At 38.3% G+C, this 27,522-nt stretch overlaps 1 protein-coding gene across 2 annotated transcripts; it reads right to left on the reverse strand.

Annotated features, from left to right (window-relative positions):
* Positions 1 to 2,487: 2,487 nt before the first annotated feature.
* lsp1a (lymphocyte specific protein 1 a) lies at positions 2,488 to 27,160 on the reverse strand. Of its 2 annotated transcripts, none has more exons than XM_053641699.1 (14): positions 26,761 to 27,160; positions 20,747 to 20,893; positions 17,608 to 18,013; positions 17,381 to 17,523; positions 15,296 to 15,548; positions 15,054 to 15,191; positions 13,833 to 13,874; positions 13,427 to 13,470; positions 12,040 to 12,121; positions 10,551 to 10,691; positions 9,617 to 9,715; positions 8,691 to 8,777; positions 8,485 to 8,593; positions 2,488 to 2,714 (listed from the first exon to the last, which is right to left on the reverse strand). In XM_053641699.1, the coding sequence occupies exons 1-14, from the start codon at positions 26,817 to 26,819 to the stop codon at positions 2,689 to 2,691; spliced, it is 1,776 nt and encodes a 591-aa protein (XP_053497674.1). In that variant the 5' UTR covers positions 26,820 to 27,160; the 3' UTR covers positions 2,488 to 2,688. The 2 variants fall into 2 exon arrangements, with proteins under 2 accessions (XP_053497674.1, XP_053497673.1); XM_053641698.1 differs by having other exon boundaries at positions 2,489 to 2,714; positions 15,296 to 15,551; positions 26,761 to 27,138.
* Between the last annotated feature and the right edge of the window lie 362 nt (positions 27,161 to 27,522).

Below are 27,522 nucleotides of genomic sequence, written 5' to 3' on the forward strand. Positions count from 1 at the left end.
GCATTTTTACAGTCGCGGAGGCTTCTTGTGTAGACTTTGGTAACTTGAGGCAGGTGGGGGTGCTGGGGGCCATATGTAAGGTGTTCTGGCCACCTCCTGCCATGCGGACGGTCCCTCTGCACCACATCACCACTCCGTGCACATTCTAAGTAAAGGGTTCAGGTTTTATTTTTGGACTGTTATGGAGCTAGTGCCCTCCAATTTGGACGAAGGGACGATAGTTGAGCTTAACATGAGTCTCTTGTTCTGATACTCCAGGCTGGGAGAAGCAGGCAGCAGCCAGTCACCCCTAACCAGCAGAAACACAGGTAAAATAAACTAAATCAGTTTAAGATTTTTCTTGTTTGGAAAAGTGCATGCCGAGGTGTTAATGTCACTACACAGGGTGGTGTTGTGGTTTAGGAGCAGGTGCTGTGGGTGTTGTCTAGTCACTTAGATTAGATGGATTAGATGTATTATATCAAGCTGCATCAATGGAAGATTGTGATATTTTCGATGATGGACTACCATATTGTAATGAATAACAGCAAATGCTGATTAGAAGAAATCAGATTAAATAGATTAAATATTAAAACAAAAGATTAATAATTATTAATTTAACTTAATTGCCATAAGTTGGATATTGTTGGCATGTTTTCTCCAAATGAATTTGTTTCTTTTTGTTGATAGTGTTGTTGAAGTGAGCCATCTGTTATCTGTCTTGGTAAGTTATTTTTGTGCATTTCTTATTTGCTTGCAGGTGTGTGTTTACGTTTTTTTAGTCAAAGGTGTTAAGAAGAATTACTTGTGCAAGGCCTGAATCTACTGCCTGACTATTCTTACACTTTCCTCTTTTGAACATGTGTTGGAGTTACTTCAAAATGGCTAAGCCTCTAGTGCCTTAAAAGGATGACCCCTTCTCATGTGTCATGTGTCAGACGACAGGTTCAGTTTCTGTGGGAGTGAGGCTCTGAGGAACTCTTATGACCACCGTGCCTATAGGATCATTTTGATAACATTTCCACAATTTTTTTTAAAGTATATACTTCATTTTTGACAGTTAAATAAGATTTACACAATTAGATCATGGTAAGATAAAATTAATAAATTTTTTGAACATTTGACATTAAAAAGTCATCAAATGCATTAAAAAATATTGTTTTGCTTACTTATTAAGAAAGAACAGAAATAAAAGTATAGCGTGTCTAGGCCCAGCCTGAGCCGGACTCAATTAACTAACCACTGACTGTTAACAAAAACAGAGGGATTTCTTACTTCAAAAGAAGTCAGTTTTACAGCACATAATCTGTCAGTTAACTGTATACAACATATCTGAACTGGACAGCAGTGGCTGTCTGTCACATATGTTGATAGACAGCTACTGCTGTCAGATACATTGTCTGGAAGCTGATTAGGTGTCAACTGTTTGTGATTTAAAATACACCATAAACCAATCTCTGTCCTGATCTGTAACTGCCCCATGTTGAAAAAACAATACTGAGGAATTATTTTAGATACTGGGGTGAAAGTGTGGCACCAGATTCTGTAACAGGGAACAGACAGCGCTGCCTCGCCTCTGCCTCCTAAAATTACACCAAGGAACTCTAGCATTTGAGTGGGGTGTGGTGCTGTGTCAGAAGAGGTAGGTGTCATACACTGTACTGGTCTTACCATTACAAAAACAGATGCTTGGTGTAATCATCATCCGAAAATGATTAAACTCACACCACACTGAACTGAACTGAACTAAATTACGTGTATCTAGGCTACTACAGTCAATTACACTACACATTGCTTATTGAATAATAAAAAAAAACAGCAAACAAGAAGGATGTTAATAATAAAAAGTCAATTTTATTAAACAAAATACTAGTACAATAGAAAAGGGTTTCAGCTGTAAAACATTCAAAATATATATTTTAAAGAAAAACAGGGAAATCATGCTGAGATACTATATTGAGCGGACTAGTGGTGCAAATGATAATCTTTGAACTGAAATGTTTTTCATAAATATAGTAAAGTGGATTAACTCCAGTGTTCAGGTTTAAATGAAGGATATTTCTTAACCATGAGATGTTGATTATGCTCAGTGACAAACTAGACACCATATACCAGTGTCGCTTACTGGAGAAAGGCTTGAACCTATCTCTATTTGTTTAGTATTCATTCTATATAGAAAACAAACTTCAAAAAGCCTAACTTTACTGTTTGGCTCCAAATCATTATCCATCTACAATATTTAGGGCTAGGTCTAACTCCAAAATATAACAATGATCTTTTTATTTCCTCTAACATCCTATTTACATATACATAACCATATCAACAACACAGCAAACATTAGAATCTGATTTTCGGTCTGGAAACATGTGTGGATACGTTTTAAACAAGGACAGGTGAAAAAAAGCGATGTAAACATGTGCTTCATCATGACATGATAATACACACACACACACACACATATACACGCATTTATATATATATATATATATATATATATATATATATATATATATATATATGTGTGTGTGTGTGTGTGTGTGTGTGTGTGTGTATGTGACACATAAGAAAATCAACAAGTCCCACTCTATAATAAAATCTACTGCTAGACATGTATCTTAATACAACTGATAGTTGTTTATGCATGTGAATGTAAAACCTGTAATAAACAATGCATCCTTGTAAATCATCCAAATCACCATTATATGGCCTTTACAAGTCATTGTGGCACAGGTCCCCTAAAAAACAAACAAACAGTAAATGTTAGTCATGAGTCGTCTCATCACATTTTAAAATAAGCATTTTACACATTTTGTAATAAAATTTTATGTAAATGCCCTACTTAAATATATTATTTATACCCTTAGGATAGAAAAGAAAAAGTAATTTACTTTATAGTGACAAAATATTTGTTGTGTTTCACAGATGTTCCAGTAGCAAAAGTAGCCAAATAGTGTATGTTAAGATATTAACAATGAAATTAATTTCCCTCTCTGAATTCGATTTAAATATTGAGGCAATAGAATGACTTTATAAAGTAACTGTCTCCAGTGAGTCTCTGAACAGTTTTTGGATCCTCTCTGCTGTAATATTCAGAGACCCATGTAGCACAATCCCTTGCATATTCACCTTCACATCTGTTGTAACTCACCTGTCAAACACTGTTTTTTTTTTTCAAATTATGTCTGGAAACTGAGAGGATCCTGGCAAAATTTATATTCAAAATATTTTTCAGTGGATTTAATATTATGTTTTGGATTGTTACCTTGTTTCAGGATGTACCCATTTTTTACATTATGGAATTCTATCTTTGTAGGTTAAACTGTGTAATAGAGGCATTTAAAAAAATTAAAAATCAAACCCCATCGGGGCATACACTTGTGCACTAAACTGTATACGCTAATATGTTTTTCCTATTTGTTTCAGGGGGCTGACATTTTCTATGGCTGTAAATATCCGCAGCGTTGCCCAAGCAGGCCTGCTTTCCCAGCAGTACCCACCCCCCCTACTTCCTAAACCTGGAAAGGAAAATGTCAGACTCCAGAAGTTGCTTAAGAAGAGTGCTAAGAAAAAAGCTGCTGCCCAGGCTTCCCAGACACCAGCCCCTTTCCGCTCATGCCTCTCTCCAGTAACTGAGGCCAGTCCTGACCTGGAGTACAGTGACCATTCAACTCCACCCAAGACACCAGAAACACCAATCTATGGAGGTACATTGCACCCACGGTTCAACATCAGGCCACTGTATCAGCATTCAGCATCCCCTTATCCTCATCAGTGCCGCAGTTCTTACATCACACCAGCAAGATTCTCCCCACAGCCCTATGTTACACCACACCATTCGGCCACACTATTTTCATATACAACTCCTCCCATTCTTGCTGGTGAACCATTAGTTCCTTCATATGCAGCAACATCTATAACTGTTACATCTGTAACTACAACGACTGAGATAATCCAGCCTACTGCTACAATACCAGTTTTTGTGGCGGTAAAGCAAACCAATAATGTGCTGGCGACACCGACGTTTATCATCTCTAAAGCTGCAAGTCCTCAGCCGACCTCTAAACCTATGTTTGATGTTCCCCAAATTACAAATTACACTTCTAAGACAGCCACATTAACACCCTCTCAATATCCATCCTCACCAACAATGCAAAGGAGTAGAACACCCATTTCTGAGGTACTGCGAGGTCCGACACCAACATTTGAAGTTAGAAAGATTGTCACACCAACCTCAGAATTAAAGAGAGATAAAACACCAACTAGAGAAATCAAAAGGGTCACAACACCTACATCTGAAATTAAAAGGAGTGTAACACCTACAACTGAAATTAAACGGGGTGCAACACCTACATCTGAAATTAAACGAGGTGTAACACCTACATCTGAAATTAAACGAGGTGTAACACCTACATCTGAAATTAAAATGGGTGTAACACCTACATCTGAAATTAAACGAGGTGTAACACCTACATCTGAAATCAAACGAGATGTAACACCTACATCTGAAATTAAAAGGGGTGTAACACCTACATCTGAAATTAAAAGGGGTGTAACGCCTACATCTGAAATTAAAAGGGGCATAACACCTACATCTGAAATTAAAAGGGGCGTAACACCTACATCTGAAATTAAAAGGGGCGTAACACCTACATCTGAAATTAAAAGGGGCGTAACACCTACATCTGAAATTAAAAGGGGCGTAACACCTACATCTGAAATGATGATTGACACAATCCCAATTTCTGAAATAAAGACTGTGACTACTCCAGCTTTAGGAGTTAAGAGAGGTACTACACCAACATCTGAGATAAAAAGTGATGCAACAATTATGACTGAGACAAGAAGGGGCAGAACCCTGACAAGAACAAGGACACCAACATTTGATCTTTCACCATCAAAAACTCCATCAGGACGGCCAAAGACTCCATCATATCATGTTTCACCTGCTAGGACACCTATTATAGAAATTTCAAGACCCAACCCACTTTTATTTGCTGTCTCTCCTGTGTATATGGAGGGCAGAAGATCCAAAACACCAACTTCAAGTTTAGTTGGGCCAAATGATGAAATTCCTCTAGAAACTGAGAAAATAAAGCAAAATAATCTTTCAGAATCAATACAAAATGGTGAGGTCTATATCAAAACATCTGAAACTTCAGAAGTTAGACTGTCTTCTGAAAAGCCCAGAGAACCTGAGTTGTTAAAACCAAAGGTACAAGCTGCTTCAAAGACTACAGAGACCACTGAGTCCCAAAGCTCAAAGAACAGCATACATGAAGGTCCTAAACCTCTATCTCCTTTAGTTGAACGTCGAAGTCCCAAAACATCAAACTCTGAGTTTTCTGAACCTGTTAAACCCTTATTGGGGTATCAAAGACCAACTGTACCTCCGTTTGCAGGTCAAAGACCAAGAACACCAACAAAATCCAAAACAAAATACTATGGATTAACCCCAGCTGAATATGTTGCTTATGGGGGAATACAGAGTTATACACCTGCATTTGGTATCTCTAGATCTATATCACCAGCCACTGTAGAATATCAATCTCCAGAACAGGCAACACCTGCTGTGAATGAGAGGCCAGAGAGCCCCAAGACACCTGTGGATAAAGTGTCATCATCCATTACTGCTGCTATTGAAAATGGAACTCCTGTTGCCCCAATTGCTGAAGTCTCGGCAGCCACAATACCAGTAGCTGAAGCAGAGCTAAAACTGGAGCAAGGGATATCAACATCAGAGAGAATGGAAACAAAGGAAAAAGCCACTGGAGTTCCAGAAGTTAAAATTCCAACTATTGTTGTATCTAAAGTTGACACACCACCTTCAGAGACTCTCATGACAGTGACCACTATTCCTGTTACACGAAGAGTTAGGACTCCAACATATGACACATCTAAACCAAAGACAGTGCCATCTGTATCTTTAAATGAGACTACTAAACCTGAAACTCAGCCAACACCACTATCTGTAAAAGCTGTAAAAGCTGTAACACCTGACCAAAGTGCAGATAAAAGCTCAAAGCCAGCAAAAATAAGCACAATATCACAGAAGTCACCACAGCCTCATATGTCTTTACTGGAGAGGATCAAAGAACAAAAATCTTTATTTGCCCCTCCAACAAAGGCTCCTGAAATACCTGTGACTGAAACAACAGAAGATAAGCCTCTGGTCAAGCCAAAAGATGACCAGAAAGACAAAGTTAAACCTGACGAAGGTGATTTATCAACACCAAAAGAAAGCATACCAAAAGATGCTAAGCCTGCAGTAAACAATGAGAAGGACAGCATCCTCCCAACTGCAGAGCCTCTCCTAAAAGCTTTTCAGAAACCAAAAGGCATGAAATCAAAACTCAGTGGCTGGTCTCGTCTAAAGAAACACATGGTGGTGGAGGTAGAGGAACCCACGTTTCCTGTTTCTGAGCCAGAACTGAAGAAAGATGCCCTTGATGGAACTGCTCCGGACAAAAGTGAGCAGGAAAACCAAGGCAAAGAAACAAATAAGACTAGTGACATAGAGGGCAAAGATGCCCCCAGGGCTGCAAAAATGTGGGACGCTATCCTCTTCCAAATGTTTGCAACCAAAGATAGTATCATGCAACAGATTGAAGCCAGCAAAACTGAGGAACAAAAGAAAGAAGAGGCTAAATCAGATAAACCGAAAGAAATTCCTGCATTTGCACATCGCCTTCCAGTTCTCCTTTACAGTCCTCGATTTGATGCCAGGAGACTGAAAGAGGCAGCTTCACGACCAGTGACAAAGATTGCAACAGCGTTTGAGATGGGTCTCATAAGCCGCAAAAATAAAGACGAAGAACCAAAAGACTTTAACAGAACAGCCAGAGGGTTCGCTACTACAAAAACTACTGATGTCTAGGTGATAAGTAATGGAATGGCCAAGGATACTGTAATTTTTTCAGTAATTGTGTACAGTTCTATTTATCACAATTCAACTATCTTAAAGGTGAAATTAAATAAGAAAGTGAATGTAATGTGTTTGTATGAATTACACAGAGGAGTTGTGGGAAAAGCATATTGTTTTACCTCACTTAAATCATATTATTCTGACAGAGAGATTCAAGATGTGGTAAAAGAAAATGGAAATGATTGGGTGTTCATAGCTTCTTAATTTTATAAATTGTCTCCAGTGTCATTCTAAAATGCCTGAATGACAAGAGGTACTTGCACAATGGTATAACATCTACGTACTATGTTATAAAACTCAAAATAAGTTTTAGAATGGAGGGAGAAATTTTATGGCATAAATGCAGCGTATCATGGAATGTTAAATTTATCTCTGAAGCATTCACGTATAGTTTAAAAGTGCACTACAGTCACTGCCCACTTTATTAGGAACACCTGTACACCTGCTGTTTCATGCAGTTATCTAATCAGTCGTTCATGTGGCTGCTACACAATGAATTAACTCAAAGTGCCCACTGTAGCCTCAGATTCTTGTTCTTGCCAATCCAGTTAAAGGTTGATATGCTTTTCTGCTAGGCTCTTGACCTGTATCTGGATGATTTTATGCAGTACACTTCTGGCACATGATTGGCAGATTGGATAATTGCAAGAATGAGCAAGTCTACACAGATGTTCCTAATAAAGAGGCCGGTAATTGTGTTTCACATTTAGTGTACTCAAAATGGTGCTTTTCAATTTTTTTTATCTTTAACCTCTCTTCTCTTCTTTTCCATTATTTTTTCTGCTGCTTTGTATAGCAATGCCTGTGAGACAAAGGTCTGATTGTATGTTCAGTGAAGGAACAGTATTTACAGGGTGTTGGAAAGTTGGAGTTGGCTGGATAGGTGGAATAAGGGCAACTGAGAAACAATAGAGTCTTGGAAATAAAGGAAAGTGTGAATGGAAAAGAGAGGAAGAAAAACCTGAATATACCACAGATCTTATATCAAAATGATGACCAGAGCAGGTCTACATGAATCTGTATATGACTAAAGTGTGATAGGCAGTTACACTGGAAAAATGGTTACATGATGCAAGAGTGTGTACTGTCAGATGTTATGCATGGCTTAAATATTTGGTTTTGATTGTGCTGACTATGTTAAAAGTAATGTTAAAATGAGATGGTAACTGTCTGGCATATGGTTTATGATCGGCCCTTTTCTTGTGTGTGTGTGTGTGTGTGTGTGTGTGTGTGTGGGTGTGTGCGTGTGTGCGTGTGTGCGTGTGTGCGTGTGTGCGTGTGTGTCATTAAAAATCAGAATGGGTACACGTTCTCTATATGGGCAGTGAAATGTGATATGTATAATAATGTGCATTTTAAGGTGCTTGATTAAATGTTTTATATTTTTTGTAATAAAAATTGCTCATTTGGGGAAGATTGGGCATGGATGTACTTGGTCATAATATATTCTTAGCTAGGTTTCCACATATGTGCAGTTGACGAAAACATATCAGAATTTTTTAAACAATTATATTCATTGTAAAAGGAAATATGCCAATATTACACAATGTAATAATATAATGCAAAGAATACTTATTCTTTACTTGATTTTCCATTTGCGTAATCACTGTAATGGTCATCATCAATGGAAATCTTCTCATATTTGCCATGGCCGGTCACAACAAACTTGTAGCGTTTGCCAGAAGAGGTGCCCTAAGAATAAATTTAAAAAATGAATAACACTTGTAAATCCAAACAGTAAGAAGAAAAGAAAAGTTCTAAGAGTATAGTAAGCAAATTAATAATATACCTTCCCTGCTTGACCTGACTGCCCAGTTGCTTCCCCTATGATCTCCCACATGTTCTTCTTCTGGAGCACATCTCCTGCTTTAACATCCTGAGAAGAAGCACAGAACAATCTTGGAGACTTTGTACAGTACAGTCTTTGTACAGTGTACAGAGGGATTACAACAAATACAAGGTCGGTTCCTGTGAAACAATACTCCCTCAGATACATTTGCTACTATTGTAGCAACGATTTTAATCATTTGCCCCAAATAAGCTTTTCAGGTCAGAGAGAAGGAGAAGAAATGCTGGTCTTTTTACCATAAGAGGGAAAGATAATGAGGCATATGAAAGAAGCAGAAAACAGAAACTGGAAGCAGAAAAGATAAGGAGGTTTTGATATATTCTTGCATGCACTGAGCAAGTTAAAATATCTTGAATATAGTCAAATTTATCTAGTATTTCATATAATATTACTTATCTTATTAAGAAACAAATATAGATTTAGTAAACTTAATTCTGTCCTTTTCTTTCTTTCTTTCTTTCTTTATTTTACTAATGTCAAGCTTTAAATGTTGGCAAATAATTTAGGTAATTTTTAACATTTATTTCTAGAAAGAAGCAAAATTACATGCCAATAGACAGAAAATTTAAAGCTTTTAATTACTAAAAATGTCTATGGAAAAATATTTAATAATAATATAATCTTATATTGGTTTATTGTAATCTTATAACTGCAAATACTAGTTCAATTGTACTGTATTTAAGAAAAATTTCACTTGCTAATACAGTATGTCTTTTTTTTTTGCAGTGAGGACACAGAGGTGCATCGATATATATTCTGCATTGTCCCTCTGGTAAATTTCATACAGAGAGTTCATTGTGTTTGCAAGCACTGTCTACATCAGCAACGGGGTGATATGACTTGAAGCCTAGTCAGCAGACACTTACACAGGGTTTGGGCTGTATGTATCTGTTCCCAGCCTCTGGGCTTCCTTTTACCCACTGAGTGATCAGATCAGCCACGCCCACCTTCAGTCCATCGGTGTCCTGAAGCACACACAATAAGTCTCTAGAAGTTCAACTCAAAGAGACTCAAACTCAAGGAAGTAACACAAAAGGACATATTGTGCAGAAATATTGCAGGAGTATGCCAAATTTGCAAAATCCATGTTCCGTCTCTTTGTTTGGGACATCCTAATTGGATATTTTTGGGTTTATAAATGTAGCTTTTTTCCTGACAGTCATATATTTTCTTCCTTATTTGACAAGTTGCTTTCGCTTTTACTTGTTACACTATTCATTCAATTATCTTTAGTAACTGCTTTATCCTGGTCAGGGTCACAGTGGATCCAGAGAATATCCCAAGATAGGAAATTTACAAGCAATTTAGTGTAGAAAATCTGCCTACCTGCATGTTTTTGGACAATAGGGGGAAACCGGAGAACCCACACAAACATACAATACTTTGCAAAGACAATAACCTGAGCTCAGGATCACACCAGAGACCCTGAAGCTGTAAGGCAGTAATGCTTCTTACTGTGACACCCTTGTTACAACCTGACTTTGAGTTGTCATTTTGAATAATCACACACACTGAGATCATTTCCTAAATTTCCACTAAGAACTTGACAGGATGAGAATGTCAGCCAGCATTCATGACTGTGTATATAACAAACAAACATGTTTTTATGTAGTATATGATAACATTATTTTCATAACTATTGTGTTGAATAAAGCCCTTGACTGTACTGTAGTGTGTACAGCCCTAGCAGAACAGGTGTTGTTGGAGGACGTTTTGACAGAATTCTGTATTTCAGCTCTTGAGTAAACATTTCTTTCTGCATTGCTATTTATATTTTAGTGAGTATGGTTGTTTTCACACCTTTGATGGAGTTCCTTTGGATGTGCCCTGGTTCCAGGCCTCTCCTGCCTCAAACAGGTTCTTTTTGGCAACCACTGGTTCAGGAACACTGGGCATGTCCACGACAGCTGACTTGGGTGTCTTTGGTTCTTTTGACGAGCTCTAAAGAACAAAAAAACAGAACGTCATGTTACCATACACCAAGGAGTAATGGATATATTTGTGAGAGATGGCTCTGATTTTTAACTTATTCCTTCCCATTGCCAACAAACATCTGTCTTCATCCAAAACTCACCCCATCTCACAGCCCAAAAGGCTATCTTACCACCAGACAAACTCATTTTTGCCATGAATTCCAATCAATCTTAAATAACAGACTGGCAAGCAAGTGATGGCAAAGTGCCTCCAAATAACACTAGGGGCTCACTTGACTCAATCTATTATATAGCACCTGGCATTTAAAATCAAAGCATGATGTTAGAGCTTGTGAAAAAAAAAAAAAAACTATGATGATAAAATAGTTTTAAATTAAAAACTATGATGACAAAACATTTAAAGATACAAGTGGAGTCGCATTCATTCATTTCTTATGACCTCATTTGTATGAACTGGAGTCATAATTTTCTTTCCCTTAGATCACATTTAAATTGTCTGTGAATCGTGTTTAACATTGGGATCAGACTACTTAATAATGATCTGTCATTAGACATATAAATGTTGAACTGGAATTTGACTTTTAGTGCTGGACTCTGATAAGACCTCTTAATGCTTAACTGGGATCCAACTCCTTAAAACCAAACTATGATCAAACTTCTTAATGCTGGTCTAGGATCAGACTCCTTAATACAAAACTGTGATTAGACCTTTTAATGGCTGACAGGGATCAGACTCCTTACAGCAGCATTAGGATCAGGCTCTTTAATACCAATCTGTGATCTGACCTCTTATTGCTGTTCTACGATTAAGACATCATAATGCTGACCTGTGATCAGTCTTCTTAATTCTGAACTGGGCTTAGAGTTTTTAATTGTAAGCTTGGATTGGACTTCTTAATGCTAAACTAGGATCAGATTTTCTAATCCTTAGCTGGATCAGGCTCCTTAATACTAATCTATGATCAGACTTCTTAATGATGGTGTAGGATTAGACTTTTTAATACAAAACTATGATCTGATTTCTTAATGTTGGGCTTAGATCAGACTGCTGATGGAGATTAGACTTAATGGTGACCTGAGGTTGGACTGGGGTTGGACTAAACTAGGATCAGATTTGTTAGTGCTGAATTTAAATCCGAGTTCTTAATGTTGGACTGGAGTCAGACTTCTTAATGCTGGTCTCTGATCAGACTTCTTAAGGTTTAGCTGGGATCAGTGTCCTTAATACCAAACTATGATCAGACTTCTTAATGTTGGACTATGTTAAACTGGGATCAGATTTTTTAATGCAGAATGGGGATCAACGTCTTTAATACTAAAATATGATACGTGAAAGTAAGGGAATGAGAACTCACCTCTATAGCATGAGTGTACTGCTCCAGTTTGTCATCGATCTTAGATAGGAGTAGCGGTGGCTGAGTCTTCTTAAAGCTGTTGCTGTTTCCAAAACAAAGACACTTGGTCTGGGCTTGTCAACAACTACACGGCACATAAAAGCTTTAAACCTCACCTCATCACCTGGCCAAGAGCCCAGATAGGAATAAGATGACTTATTATCCCAGGTGGAGTACTTTTTTTTCCTCCAGTTTTATGAAATGTCCCCACAATGAAATAAGATATTGTAGCTACTATTCACTCATTATCATTTCAAAGTGGATCTATCTGTCTGTGCATACTGTTATTGTTGACTTTGAGACACCGGCCAACCAAAATCTCTAAAAATATGTTTGGGTTTTTGCGTGCATGCACATGTACAAGATGCTGGCCTCCTCTATTTTTCTGCCACACATTGGAACAATACACTTCTATGAGGGGAAAAAGGTGAACATTCAAAACTGTATTATTCATATGCCAGTCACTTCATATGTATAAGATATTAAATCAGCGAGTATGTGGGAGACATGTGTTAGTCATTAGTGATACAAGCAGGTGATTAACTAGCTTCTTTAGAGATGATGTAATGCTTTCCCATGACAAATACTGTCTACAAATCTTTGCACTGAGTTGTCTTATGGAGGAAAACCGACATATATGGAAAGCACTTTCATTCTGCCAACAGGCAGACCATATTACGTAACACATATCCTTCTAGTTCCCATTTGCTGTCCTAGTGTTTTAACCAATCACATAGTGACATGTACTACTGTGTCAACTTTTCTGATACTATCAACAAATTGCTAACAAATATTCATATTCTGAATAATAAGAATTAATGCTGAAATCCAGCACACACATTGCGTCACATAAGCCATCAGGACCTCGTCTTTGTGGGCTTCACTCTGCCTCCATCTCCCATCTGTTTCTTGTATTAAATCAATTTTGCAGCCCAAAAGTGGACATTTTTGCTCTTTATAACTCGCCGACTTTACATTTCTACGAGAATACTGATAAGTTTCTGCCTCAGACTGCATGGAGCCTGGTCTGAGTCTACCACAATAGCTCACAAGCCACCAGAGGAAACACGCATTTTCCACATCTGGACAGTGTTACCCAACCCATAAATCACTGCTAACAAAGGTGATGAACTAACAGCATATGAAGGTGACATAAGGCACCCAAGCACCTATGTCAATGTTTACTTTTAGACAGTCATTTAGCTCGAATGCCTTAATTTTGGTCTAATGTTATTTATAGTTTATAGTCAACCCAAGACTGGGTTTAGGTACCAAGAGTAATTTGCCACCAAGTAAATATGTGAGTTGGACATGCTTTGTGGTGACTGACAAGGCTCGATAAACTCACCTTTTCTTTAAGGACCGATTCAAGGACTCTGTTCTGTCCATGATCTGTGAAAAATGAAAGAGGAAAGCATTATAATTCAGTGGCTGGTGGTGTGAATACTCCATTCCATGCACTGGGGCCTACGTGCATGAATTAGCCCTAGTTCTTATATTCATGAGCTTTCAGTACATTAGTTTTGTCTTTACTGCATTCTCAGAGGTTAAAAGAATCAGCTAAGAGCAAGTGAAAGAATAAACATGAATAATCAGGTGGAAAAAGATTTAGGACCTACACAGTTCTTTCCCTGCTCCTGTACTTCAAAGCAAACAATCTATCAGTGTGTATCTTCAGTGACTCTCATTTCAACCCCACAAAAGAAGCCCTTGTGTAGCTGTCGAGCCTGCTGGCTTTTTAATCCCCAACTTACCGAGTATGTACTTTCAGCTGTCAATCTCTCCTCATGCTCTCTCTGAAATTGCACATGCAAGCAGAAGGAAGCTCAGGACCACAGACATGAAACAACAGCTAACCACAAACCCACAATATAGATAGAACTTGTAAACCAACAGAGAAGAAAACTGCATATTTGTTGATGACCTGGGAAAACTGTGGATGAATCCTGCGAAACAGCCAAAAATAATCAATTATTCAATATAGATATACATACATCTATACAATACAGCCAAAAATCAATAATTTTCAATATAGAAATGTTTTTTATTAACATAACATCTTAATATATATATATATTTGCATATGTATATATGTTTTTCCCAGGCCACCACACAATTTTCATATGTTGTAATATAATTTGGTGTGTGATTAAAGATATAGTTCATTATGAACATCCCTTTAGAAAGCAATAGTGATAAGTGTACATTTTTAAACAGTAAATTTTTTGAATATGGTAATTTGATAGATGCATGCAGTGGTACATCTACAGCAAGGAGGCACACACAGTATAGCAGCATAATAAAGGTACATTCACACCCATCCACACCACCCTAAGTCTAAGATTAAGGCAGTATTTTATATATATACATATATATATATATATATATATATATATATATATATATATATATATATATATATATATATATAAAATGTGATGTATGCTAGTGATACCAGGCTGTCCTGTACAATAAGACACAGAGAGCACAGAGTGAACAGCAATAACACTTACACATACTGTAAAAGCACATCCCAACATAACACAATCTCTTTGCGTACTCTCTTAGAAAAAGGGTTCCTCAAAGGTTTTTTGGATGGTTAAGGGTTGTAACCTTTTCTAAAAGGCAAAATGTTTTTTAGTAGGCTTCTACATAGAAGCTTTATTGGTTCCCCAGAGCAACAAATCAAAGACTCCTTTAATATTGAACCTTTTCTATAAGAGTTTACATGCACTTTATATGTATCCAGAAAAGTGTTTTAAAAAAAATGCCAAAAACACTTAGGAAAATATGTAGGACACACATCATCTCACACACATGCAACTTACAAATTTAAATGGAATCTATCATCTGCAAAAATAGATCTTTTAATCAATTCCATTTCATCAAGATAAATTTACAGTACATACATATATACATACATGTACATAAATACTCAAAGTCTGGAATACCTACACTACTGCCTTGTTATTTACCTTGAAAGTGGGACTCTTTGGACTAAGAGGGTTAAATGACTCATCCCCATCTGGGGAGGACATATTCAAGCTCTTCATCCTTTCAGCTGCCTCCATCCTTCTCCTCTCAATATCCTCCTTCATCTGCCTCTTCTCCTCCTGTGAGCCATGACACACAATTATTATTATCAACCACACACATTGCTCTCATTATACAGTATAAAATGGCTTGAATGTATTAATGGAGATTGTATTTCTGTCACCTCCTCCTTTGCCAGACGCTGCTGCTCCTCCTCTTCCTTCCTGCGCTCCTCTTCCTCACGCACTCTTCTGCGTTCCTCTCTCCTCTTCTTGAGCTCCTCTAGCTCCACCTCAGCCTCAGCCTGCCGCTGGCGAAGCTGCTCCAGCTCCTGGCTCTCCTTTTCCTGGTGGCTCCGTCGGATCTTCTCCAACTTCTGCTCTGTCTCCAGACTGGCCCCTGCCTGTTCCCTTGACTCTGAGCCCTGACCTATGACCCTGCTGAAGGAGAACATGAGGAAAAGGAGTCATGAAGTATCAGTCACAGCAGGCAGTTTTGGAAGTCCCCTGGCAAGAAGCCATGTCTGACAACACTACATCAGTTATTTTCTTTATTTCGCTCCTCCAGGGCATTCACACAGATTCCTTCAGAAATTAAACTCTTAGACAATTAATTATGACACTGATGTTCTTTATCATTTAGGCATAGATTGGTAATGCTTGAATGTTTGTATACCTAACATCATTTACTGCATTAGTTAACATTAACAAACTACAAACTTTTATATTAAAGCTGCAGTACTGAAATTTTGCCTCTCTATCGCCATCTCTATTTGAAACATAAAACTGCAAGTTACTTGCAGAGGTTTTTTTTTTTTTTTTTGAAATGTATTTTATTTATTTTATGTGGGTTGTGCTTCAGCATTGTTCCTCTATGCGGTTGAATCTGATGGTTTGAGGTATTTGTATGTGGTGTATATTAGCTCCAACACTTAATCATGGAGGTGGTGGTGGATATGGTTTTCTTGGAGTAGAGGCGATTTGCTTTTTCTTAGAGTAGAGGTGATTTGCTTTTTCTTGGAGTAGAGGTGATTTGCTTTTTTTGTGTGTGTGTGTGTGTGTGTGTGTGTGTGTGTGTGTGTGTGTGTGTGTGTGTAAAACACAATGGGATTTTATAGGATACAATGGGTGGTGTCATGTGACCCACTGCAAACCATAAGCTCATTATTTTCAGCAGGTACCAAAAAATTTATTAATCCTATACCACAGCAATTAGCCAACAACGACAAAAAAAAAAAAAAATGTAATGAACGACACACAATCAATATATCCATTTTATTAATTTATAGTTATGTGTATAGCTATATAGTTTTATGTTGTGGAACATCAGTGAAAAAAGTTCCTGTAATTCATTTATGTTATAACAGCTGAAACAGTTGTTCTCTCAGGAACCTCTCTTTTCTCTCTCTCTCTCTCTCTCTCTCTCTCTCTCTCTCTCTCTCTCTCTCTTGAAGTTAGTAAGACAAAATAAAAATGCCACAAAGCCCTCAGTCCTGAAAACTTGTTGGAAAACTTAATGTAACAACCTTACTGCTGACTGTTACAAAGCCCTGACATTGGAGACGCATTACACAAACGTTAGTAAATTTCTTCTCACTGAAAATTTCACTATATCAACAATTACACACATTTATAAATTAGTTTTTTGTGTGTGTGTGGTGGATCAGCCATGCAAGTCCCTGTGTAAGTTGCTACTATGGAACTAATAACATATTAGAATTGGCAACCAGGTCTACTGACAGAGCTGTGCTGTTATAGAAAATTAATCAACACCTTCTGACTAATCAGATTCAAGAATTCAGCAGTACTGTAATATAAATAATAAGTAATGCTTAAGTAAACATAAGTAATGCTTAAAATAAAAAAGTAAGTTCATATATGTATTAATGATCAGTTAATGACCAGAGCTATGGCGTGTAACAGTTCTGGTGTGTGTTGTGGTATTGGACCAGCAGTAAAGTGTGGGGGAAAAACTTCCAGAATAGGTGTCCTTACAGGGATTATACAAGATACAAATAAATATACAAATAAAAGTTACATTTAGCACCCTAAAGGATTTTGAGGTTTGTCACTCTAAAGGGTTTATGTAGACCTCTACAAGAGACAGTTTTCATATAAGGATCTTCTTAGAAAGCTAGAACTCTTAAACTTCCAAAGAATCACTGAGCAGTAGCTGGATTTTCTATAAAATATAAATAACTCTATAAATTTTTCATACAGAGCACTAAACATTGTTCTATATAATATTCTTTCAATAGCATAAAACCCACCTTGTAGTCTTTCTTGTTTTGAGTAGATGCGATGTCACTTCCTCTCCAACAGGATCCTCACTATTGGTGATGGGTGTTCTATCTTGCTGCAGGAAGACTTTAGATGTATATGAGACCTTCACTTCTTTTCTCACTTCTTTCACCTGATAATTTAACCAAGACAAAAATATAATAAAGGTTTTCTCTGTTAGATATACAAATATAAAAACTGATTTAGAAAATCATACCATGTCAGCTCTTATCTTATCCTCTATGTGTGGCCTTGACTCCTCGTCTTGTCTATTTTTAACTCTGATTAAATCTTCCTTCCATTCTGGTGTCTCTCTGGCCCTAAGGCTGCTTGTCTTGTCTCTGAACAACATGCGCTTCTCACTGCTCTTCCTCCCTGGGATGTAGTCCACCATTTCTTCCACTTTGCCTTGTTCAATATGCTGTTGATTTAGTACGGTGGAGCTGATCTCCTCTCTTCTGCTTCCTCCATTCATGGTTCTTTCCACCTCCAAGTCCTCCTCTCTAGTGTCATTTTCCTCCTGCCTGACCCGTCTGCCCCTCTCCAACCTCTGAGTCCAGTCACTGAAACCTTCATCCTCTTCCAGTGTACCAGAGCTGCTGGGTTTCAGTTCACTCTCAAAGCTGCACACACAAAAAGAGGCCAAAAACTTCAACTCATAAACTCACAGGACCCATTGTCGGGTATGGGCGTGCACTCCTTACTCTCGTAACTACATAGATTTGCAGCTAGTTTTATTGTAATAACAATGTATTGTTTATTGTTATTTAATAGGCTGCTTTAAAATTAATACTTAAATAATAAGCTCAGGCTTCATGTGGCTAGCCCTTTGACCTCCACATTATTTATTTTCATTTGCCCTTCAGAAATGTGTACTTTCCAATTGTAATTATACAACCTTTTTGTTTTCTTGGTTTCGTTTTTACCCACTCTCTCTCAACCCTCTTATCATAGTCTGATAATATCACTATGTGGAAATGCTTTCTCAATTCCCATATCAAAGACACAATTTTTCCACTAAAATGGAAGTTTTTGCTTTTCTGGCTCTGGAAAATAGAACATTTATGAAAATCGGTGAAATCTGAGAATATTTATAACAGCTGAACAATCATATAGACTCTCAGCGGTTTTATTTTGACATTGCACAACACATCTGAAACCATCTAATGTAAGTGGCAATTGGGAAGTGTTACATTTTAACAATGGTAACAAGAAAATGGCCATAACCACTTTATGAGAGATGTGCTCAAGTTAACATCCTGCAAAGCACGAACAGCCATGTGGCAAAGCAACATATGGAGCCCAAAGACCTGTAGCAGTATAGCTACAAATATCCAGTCATAAACCGACACCCTGATGTCATTCACTCCATCTATTAACACCAGAGTCGACTTCAAACACAATCCAAGGAAGCAGATGTTTCAGGTGTGATTGAGGTTTTTATGCGGTTTTGTTGTTGCTCTGATTCTCTTGCCACAGGCAAGCAGACACCAATAACAGATGTCAGGATGAATAACACTTGATATGACAACACCTGAAATGACAGCAAGAGTAGACAGCATGATAACTCACTGTCTAATGTTGCATGCTATAGAGAATGGAGATGGCAACTAAACACCAATCAAAGCCTCAGCCGCAAGAGCATTCAATCCAACAAACAAGACTAAAACATGCCTTAGAATTCTAGGTTTGAAGATTGATATGGGCGATCATGTTCCATCAGCATAAAGATGGGATGGGATATCTGAATGATTCTGACAAACAACATCAAGAATTAAATAGTTTTAATACTACAGAGATTTTGTTTCAAGTTATACTCAATTAAAACTAAAAAGTAGAACTGTCTCACACATTTGAGACATCTGAGACATCTGAGACATCTTTCTCAGCACAATGTCTCTGCACCTTTCCCATTAATGATCTGACTTCCCATCAGTCGATCTTTCTCTGGCAAGTGCCATGTAAGCTGACCAACTCTGGAGTCTATCATATAATCAACCAACAAACTCTTACACAACCTATCATTGCTCACAGTCTTCCAGACTAATCACACACACACACCTGTTCTCAATCAGTACATAGACCTACCCTTTATAAACTCTAGATTATTCACCCTTATTTTCCAAAGTCTTGCACCAGCATTCATGTCTGTGACATTACTGAGAGATTGTTTTGTGTGTTTTGCTATCCTGTCTTTCTGGTTTTGACTCCAGTTCCTTTGCCTGTTGGGTTTTGTCCAGGTTATGCCCATTAGATCTCTCAACCTGCAAGCTTCCTGTTTATTATAAGTATTGCCTAGTCATTTGTGTTGTTCACTTTTAACACAGCTTCACATGCACTTGCATTCCTCTGTCTGTGAGCAATAACAGAAGACTTTGCCATAAGAATAGATACAGCCATCACTGCTCAGGGCCATATTGTTGGTGAACTACAACAAATCTCCACCTCACATGACTACGTATGCACTCTGTGGTTGTTTCAGAAAAGTGAAAGGGCCTGGAAGGAAGGCCATAGAGACACCTGACATCCCTACCAATCAAGGGCACGGGTATGGCTATCCACTAAGCACGTTTGTCCGCACTGTTGTAGCTGAGAGCTGATGCTAAGATACATTAGTCCCATCAAGATCATCCAATATATAAATGAGGTGATGTAAAAAAAAATTTACTTGCCACATATGTATTGCCTATTTATGCATTGGAATATCTTGAAGAGGCCAATGTATCTTGGCATCAGCTTTCACACCCAGTTAGAACAAGTCCTCAGTAGACCACCAGGAAAGCAAAAGCTCATGTCAGGAAATGATTATGCTTATTTCCATCAAATAATTATACAAGATTACATGTCAGTGGAACATGAAATAATCATATCCTTTTTTAAAAATGCTGGTTGCTGGTTATTTGTAAGATAACATTCCTAGCAAAGCAATATGCTGCGTGCAATCGTTTTATATCATTTTTTAATCAACAGTGTGATGATCCCCAAAGAAAGTGCTCAAAATTGTTCAAAGGTTCACAGCCAAGATTCTTCTATGATCAGCCCATAATTACAGGGTGCTCTCATATAACATGTTCTTCACTTAAAATGTTGGAAGAAAAAAAATCTGCTTCTCTCTTTGAATGTCTGAAAGTTATAAACCAGACAGGCTATAATTATTCTGTTCTGATAAAAACTGGAGGTTGTGCAAAATGTAGGACAACCATGGAGCCCACTATCAAGCTTTGCCATTCTATGCATTCTTGACTGCTTAGGTAGTAATTAAAGGGTAGTTGTGGCTCCATGTAGTAAAAGAAATTAGAAAGGCAGAGAGAAAGAGAAAAAAATAGAAGTAAAACACCTTTGACTATCAGACTTACAGGCACTCTTCAGTGGGTCCAGAGCTGTCCTGAGGAGATCCGGCTGATCCGGTGATGCTGTGTTCCTTTCTGAGAGCCTCTCGTGCCCGGCGGCGGCGTTCCCTCTCGATTTCTTCCGCATCCTCAATACTGCGTTGAGCCGTCACTCTGTGGGAAACAGGACATAGAAATGTAATCATTATACAGTACATATTCACAATTGCTGTTACATATCACCAACCAATAATGAGTCATTATTTTGTACTGCATAAAAAAATGAGAAACAACCCTCAATCCAAAGCCGCATGGCGCCCAGTGACATTCTGGATCATTCACAGCTTCTTTGGAAGATTCTCTAAACAATAGCCTGTTACATGATCGGGATGAGAGAATAAGCCAATGGATCTGTGACAGGGTCGAGCAACAGCCATGACTAAGCAAAGACATCCCACACACACACAAACACACAAGGTATGTTGATGCATCCTTGTGTTTATATAGCCTGTAAGTACACACACATTCATGCCACACATATCCATTGTGCCTGGACATGTGCGTGCACGTGTGTGTACGTGTTTGTGGTTGTGGTGGAGGGAAGAAAGTTTACACTGAGCCAGAATGCTTTGTGTAACAGGTCATAATGTTGATTATTTGAGTAAATTCTCAAATAATGTGCTTAAAAATGATGCTACTCAGTATGCCAGAGAAAAGTTTTTGCTCTTCTTCTATGGTAAGAGATTATCCCATTCCCCTTTGGGACAGTGTTGATGGACTTGTCAAATAGCCTCCATCTGGGTGCCCGGGTGTCGTATTACAATAAACACCAATCTGGCTTCTGAATCACTTAAGAATGTATATAGGTCACTAATAGGCCATTAATGCATACCAGACCTTCTTACTACTAGAGTCACAATCTGCTCCAGTGGCTTTTATGGCACGTCCTATGACCGTGTATTACAAGGGAGGTCCATAAATGATCATATGGGGGAGTGAGGGATGGAGCTACCACCCCTTTCACATTCTTAAATGAGCTATTATGCTGTAAAGAGACATTCATTCTAGTCTCTCTTTCTCAGCACTACAACATGCCTGACCAAGCCAACACAAGTCCTCAGGCATTCTCACAGGAAGCGAAAGTAGCCTGGGAAGTGAGGGGAAGGGGTAAAAGGGTTACAAACCAGATGGAGTGGTGCAGCAAAACCCCTTTTCTTTCAGTCTGTTATATTTCATGCAGGCACATTTGTAAATCACACAATACACACAGAGAAACCTATTGTAGCTTAATGCCGAGCTTCTGCAATGTTGATTCAACAATTACAATCAGGGGTGAAAGGATGAATAAAAGTGTTTTTCAGATGTTCATTGAAAAAGAAAATGCATGTGGCATTGATCAAACGTTTGACCAAAACCTTTATTACATGTGGCAATCAACCAAAACTTTCATGCTCTCTTATTATTTGTTTCCTGGCACGGGCCTCTTGCATGACGTCATGATGGAGATTAGGTCATTCATCGTGCTGGGATTTGTCTAGTAACCACAGGCTCACAGATTGCTCTGTTATTTCATTCCTTTCTGCACAATAAAAAAACAAACCTTTTAATTTAAGTAAAGCCCTTACCCAGTCATTGGCTACAGTGTCCTTGCTTATTAAACAGCCTACAAAAGACCAGAATACTTTTTACTATTTGTATTTGTGTATTTCTCACTACTTACTATAGAGAAAGAAAAAACAAGAATCTGACTTGCCTCTATGTATCTTACCTTTCTCAACACTGTTGATTCAGCTTCCTAAGATTGATGCAAGTAAGCCCAAAGGCAGAATGGATGGGGAAAAGGGGCGGGGGTTGGGGGGGGGGGGGGTTAATGAGTGCATGGGTGCAGGCATTAGCTTTCACTTGGCTATTATTTCATTTGTTAATTCAGAACAGAACAAGCCTTAACCTGTAGCAGAACACAATGAGTCAGTGGCTGCACAGCCAGATCGGTCAGTCTTTTATATGTTATATGGAACTCGTGTTTAAGGATAAAAGGCGTCATTGCAGTATGTTTCAGAAATAATACTGACTGTTTATACTATTGTGGTCAATATAAAACTAGAACATAAGTGCATGTTCAGATTATTTATTGGTTTTAATATTAAGGTCGCATGATGGTTTTAGTCATTAAGTTATATGATACTTTCAGAAAGTACCATAAAGCAATACAATGGATATGCCTGAATTTCATCCTGCGATCACAGTGGGAATGTCCTGCAAACATTTTCCAGATCCAGCAATCTGCCTTGTTTCAAGAAAAGAAAAATAACCGAGAAAATGAACGATGTCATTTAACCCAGAACATGCAGGAAATTTCGACATTTAAACTCACAGTGCTATAGTTCATTCACAATGCACAGTTTAAAAATACACTCTGTATTTGCTTTGATTTAATAATTGAAAAAAGTGCCAGACAATCCCTTACTTTCTCATAGTGCAGGAACATTTCTAAGGGTCTGGAGTTCATTTGGATGTGTTTAACACACTCGTACTTACAGCACATGAGGACATCTAAATCCGATCTGAATGAGACCCAGAATTATGCCTGATGATAAATCACTTTTCATATTTGTTTCTCTGTGTAAGCAGCTTTGAGTTGGAGCAACGATCACATTTCCTGAAAGACAGATTAGTAAAACACAATAGCTAAATTAAGCCAGCTTTTTTTTTTCTAGAAAACCGAGGAAACACACCCTCCACAGAACTTGTTTAAGGTCTTTGCTTTCAGAAAAAAAGAAAAAAATACACCCTTTCAAAATAAATGAGTGCACAGGATTTCGGGCATCGATTGGGTAAGCAGCTGAGCCAGATGATGTCATTATAGTGAGTCATATTTTGAGAGTAAAAGAGAGCTATTGACCTAGACCAGCTGAATGTTTCCCTGCTGACAGTGTACAGTAGAGACTCAACAAACTCCTCACACTGTCCCCCAATGTATAAAAAGTAGCTTGTGGAAATCCAGAGCACCAGTTTAGCATTTGTGGAAAATCCTGGTGCAGAAGCTCACACTAATTATTGCATCTACAAGCTTGTAATTCAAACAGACAGGTAGACCATATCTCTCTGAGGATAAGTGTTATTTTCCAAAAACATAGTCCTATCTATATTTACCCATCTTCCACTAGCAACAAAGGAAAAACGTGTTTGTGTAATGTAAATAGTGAAGGAGTGAGGGATTCGTCCTTTGACATCCAGAGACGCCAGTCAGCATGTTATGTCTGAGTGTCCAGACACCAGCAGTTAACAAACTGTGCACAGCCCATTTGTCCTGCCTGGAGTCTGGAAATCCACAGGCTCCACTTGTCTAGCTGCATAGGGGGTCTTGCTGAAGCCTAGGAACTGAATGGGTTTCGTATTTAGATGATATTTAGTATAGAAGATGATATTTAGTATAGATTACGCCACTGGTATCCTAAAAAAGTTTTACAAAAAAAGCTAAATAATGCCCTTTGTAATAAAGGCCAGGCCTGTTTACCTTCAACTTTTGTAAAAACCATCCTGCCAGGGGAATGGCAGTGAGTTTATTGCCCCTTTAACACAAACACCTATCCCCCCCACTTTCCCCTCCGCATTCCTGCAGTTCTTATCACAGTATCGTCAACAGAATCAAGGACAGTGTAAAAGCCAGGGATCATGGCTGGACCCACAATGAGATAGTCTGTTCATGTGGATCAGTGAGCATGATGATCTTTCAGTCTCTATATGAATCGCTTTAGGTTGTCTCATTATTAAAAAGCATGAATTATGAACGTATCAGCTCCAAACCGTTCTCAAAATTTCAATGGTCACCGCATTAGTGCGACATCTATACATAGCCACCTGCATGTGCATGCTTCAATCCTTGTGAATACGCTGTAAATCCAGTGCAGCCCGACAAGGGATTCTAACTACACTGATTCACTCCAGATCACTGTGACTCATCACATGCCCCTCTGGCAAATAGCCATGTCATTTATTGATGGGCCTTGAGCTCATGAACAGTTTTACCTTTCAGCCTCTGTATTTCTTCCTTATCTGCTTTATTTTATGACATACTTCCTTGTTTCTATTCGTGTGGTGGTAGTAAACGTAACAGAGACCACAAATTTTAAGGCTACTTGGAAGATTTTTTCCAACAGTTGCAGTTGTTTTCCTTTAAGCAAGTGCGATTCCTTCCTACATGTGTCTAAGAGGTCATTGTAATCCATCTCTGTATACTCTGTGCTTTCAGTTGATAAGCATACAGCATGGCCAAGCACTTATGCATTCTATCAATCCAGATCACATGTTATCTATTGTCTTCCACGTGCAATCCAAGAGAGTGAAATACTGAAATATATACAAACGTTTCGATAGCAGAATGTCTGTATGTGAAGATGAATCGCTTGCTTTGCATTGCGCTATTATGAATCACACTGTTTCTCGTCTGCTTACGTACACACTTAGGGAGGGGAAATGCATGCAAGGAAATGGTTCTTGAACTTCTGTAAAGTGTATGCACAGCATCAAAAGCATCGCATGAATGCATCATTAGTGTTATGTCCGGTGTGTGCCGTCTAACCTATAGCGTAATAAAAGAAAAGATGAATGCTGGGCATTTGAGTGCAAATACAACTTGTCAGCTATTAGAAAGGACTGTTTTGGCAGCCTTGTAAAAGCCCAAGGAAAGGAATCCACCCTCTACAATGCAACCTGTGTATACCTCATGAAATGCCTTTGACAAAGTACACCTGATCCTCCCAAAGCCCTGTTTCTCCAGATATGAATACAGTGAGAGCCCTGAGGAGCTTAAAGCACTCTGGTCTCTCCCAAAACACAGGCTTGATGCATGGAGTTTCTCATTTGTTCTCAACCTGTTCTCAACAGACTGTGTTGATCCTGATCACATGCAAAAATGAGATCAGGTTTAGCGAGATATTGGATTTTATTGCATAGTTGCAAGAAAGAGTATGAACACTAACACTGCCCCTAATCCTAGTGTTAGCTTTTACAACATTTCATACATGCATATTCATGCAAATTTGCCCAAGAATAAGACTACGCTGACTGTGATGCTTTCGTCTTTAAGCATGGTGATTATGTGATAAGTGATGAATTGCTTAAATCTACGATGTATTGCATAACTCACCCCCCCATAACAATTTTTTTATGTTAAATTTTTTTTTACATATTGCAGTCTTTTGACCTGGAACTGAAATGGAGTTAAATGGGATTATATGTCTGTAAAATAGCTCATAATATTTAAGTGAACGTCAATATAGTTTGCAAAATAATTTATAAATAAAAATATAAAAGCTCTGATTGAAGTATTCACCCCCCATTGCTGTAAAACCCCAAAGTGTGGAAACGTTCAAGGCATTGTATGTAGGACCAAATTGATGTTATTTATATCCACTGAGTTTGGGAAAAAGTATGTGCTGAAATGTATAGAATAAACTCAAAACTGAGGAATCTTAAAGCCAAACAAGCCCCACCATGTCTGGAAGCCCCATTTCAGAGACACCATCTTTCCATCTTTCAACACCCCAGGCAAAGGTCATGTGGTCACTTAAAGCTAAGTTTTAATAAGTGGACCTTTGCACCTACCAAATACTGACTTTACCCTCCCATGTCTACAACTCCACACCACCTCCTGAAGAAACAATAAACTCTCTCAGCAAGTCTCATCAAATGTCTTTACCAGCACTGAGAGTGACCCATCTAAGATTAATATGAAGGGCTGAAGGTGAATGGATTTTCCTGAAGGAGTGTCGTACAATATTATTGTTTTGTTAATCTGACCATATCTTCAGAAAATAAAATGTCTAGGTATAAAAAACAAACAAACCATGAAATAAGCAGTAGCTTAGGCAGTAGCTTATCTATTACTAACAAATCTAGACCTTTCATACAGAACAAAGACTAACAAAGACAAAGATCACATGACTTATGAAACACTGTGCCTGTTACATGCTGTTAAACTTTACTCTAAACATGAATCCCTACTACAGTATCAAATTACATCTCATTGAAAGACTCACCTGAGGAGGTTCTGCAAGCCTTGTTTGCTGGAGTTTCGTCTCAAGATTGCACTTGACATCTCTCTTTCTTCTGTCGCTCTTTTTACTGAACTGGTAGAGCTGAAAGAGTCGTTCTCTGCACTTTGGAATCTTTGTATTCCTGTGTGTCTTTCCCAGCTCCACACAAATAGCACTCTTCCTGTGAGCACTTTTCCTACGTCCTGTCCTCACCACTGCCTGGTGAAAATATCAAGTGAGATCCACACAATGCTCAGTCCTCTCTGAGTGACATGCTTTAGTCACAGCCTTCCTTCACCCCTCCTCTGTTCACCTCTCCTCCCTCTTTTTCTCTGCCTAGTTTCTGCATGTGGTTCTCATTGAGAGACCTCAGGCTGTAGTTCAACATCTTTTTTCCCCTCCCTTCTCGAGCTCGGTGAGGTCATGTGGCTGCTCCTGGGGGAACTGTAAGATGATATCCTCCACCCCATGTCACTAATCCACCTCCACAGCCCCCGGTCCCCTCAGCAGACCTCGAGCTCACTCGTCTTCTTCGTCTTACAAAGGCATGGGATGAACAGAGCCTCTTGAAATCACAGCAAAATTCTGACAGACACTGAGTGAAAAAAACCCTGAGTGATTTATGCTGCTTATTTTTCTTTGTATTTGAACAGAGGATTACAAGCTCATTGTATTCAGCAAATGATGTCTTGTAAAGACTTGTCCTTAAAAAAATGGTATGCGCTTCCTATTCTCAGACGTTTTTAATGTAGCACTATTCTCTTT

This window comes from Ictalurus furcatus, chromosome 14 (assembly GCF_023375685.1).
Source record: "Ictalurus furcatus strain D&B chromosome 14, Billie_1.0, whole genome shotgun sequence".
Classification (NCBI taxonomy): Eukaryota; Metazoa; Chordata; class Actinopteri; order Siluriformes; family Ictaluridae; genus Ictalurus; species Ictalurus furcatus.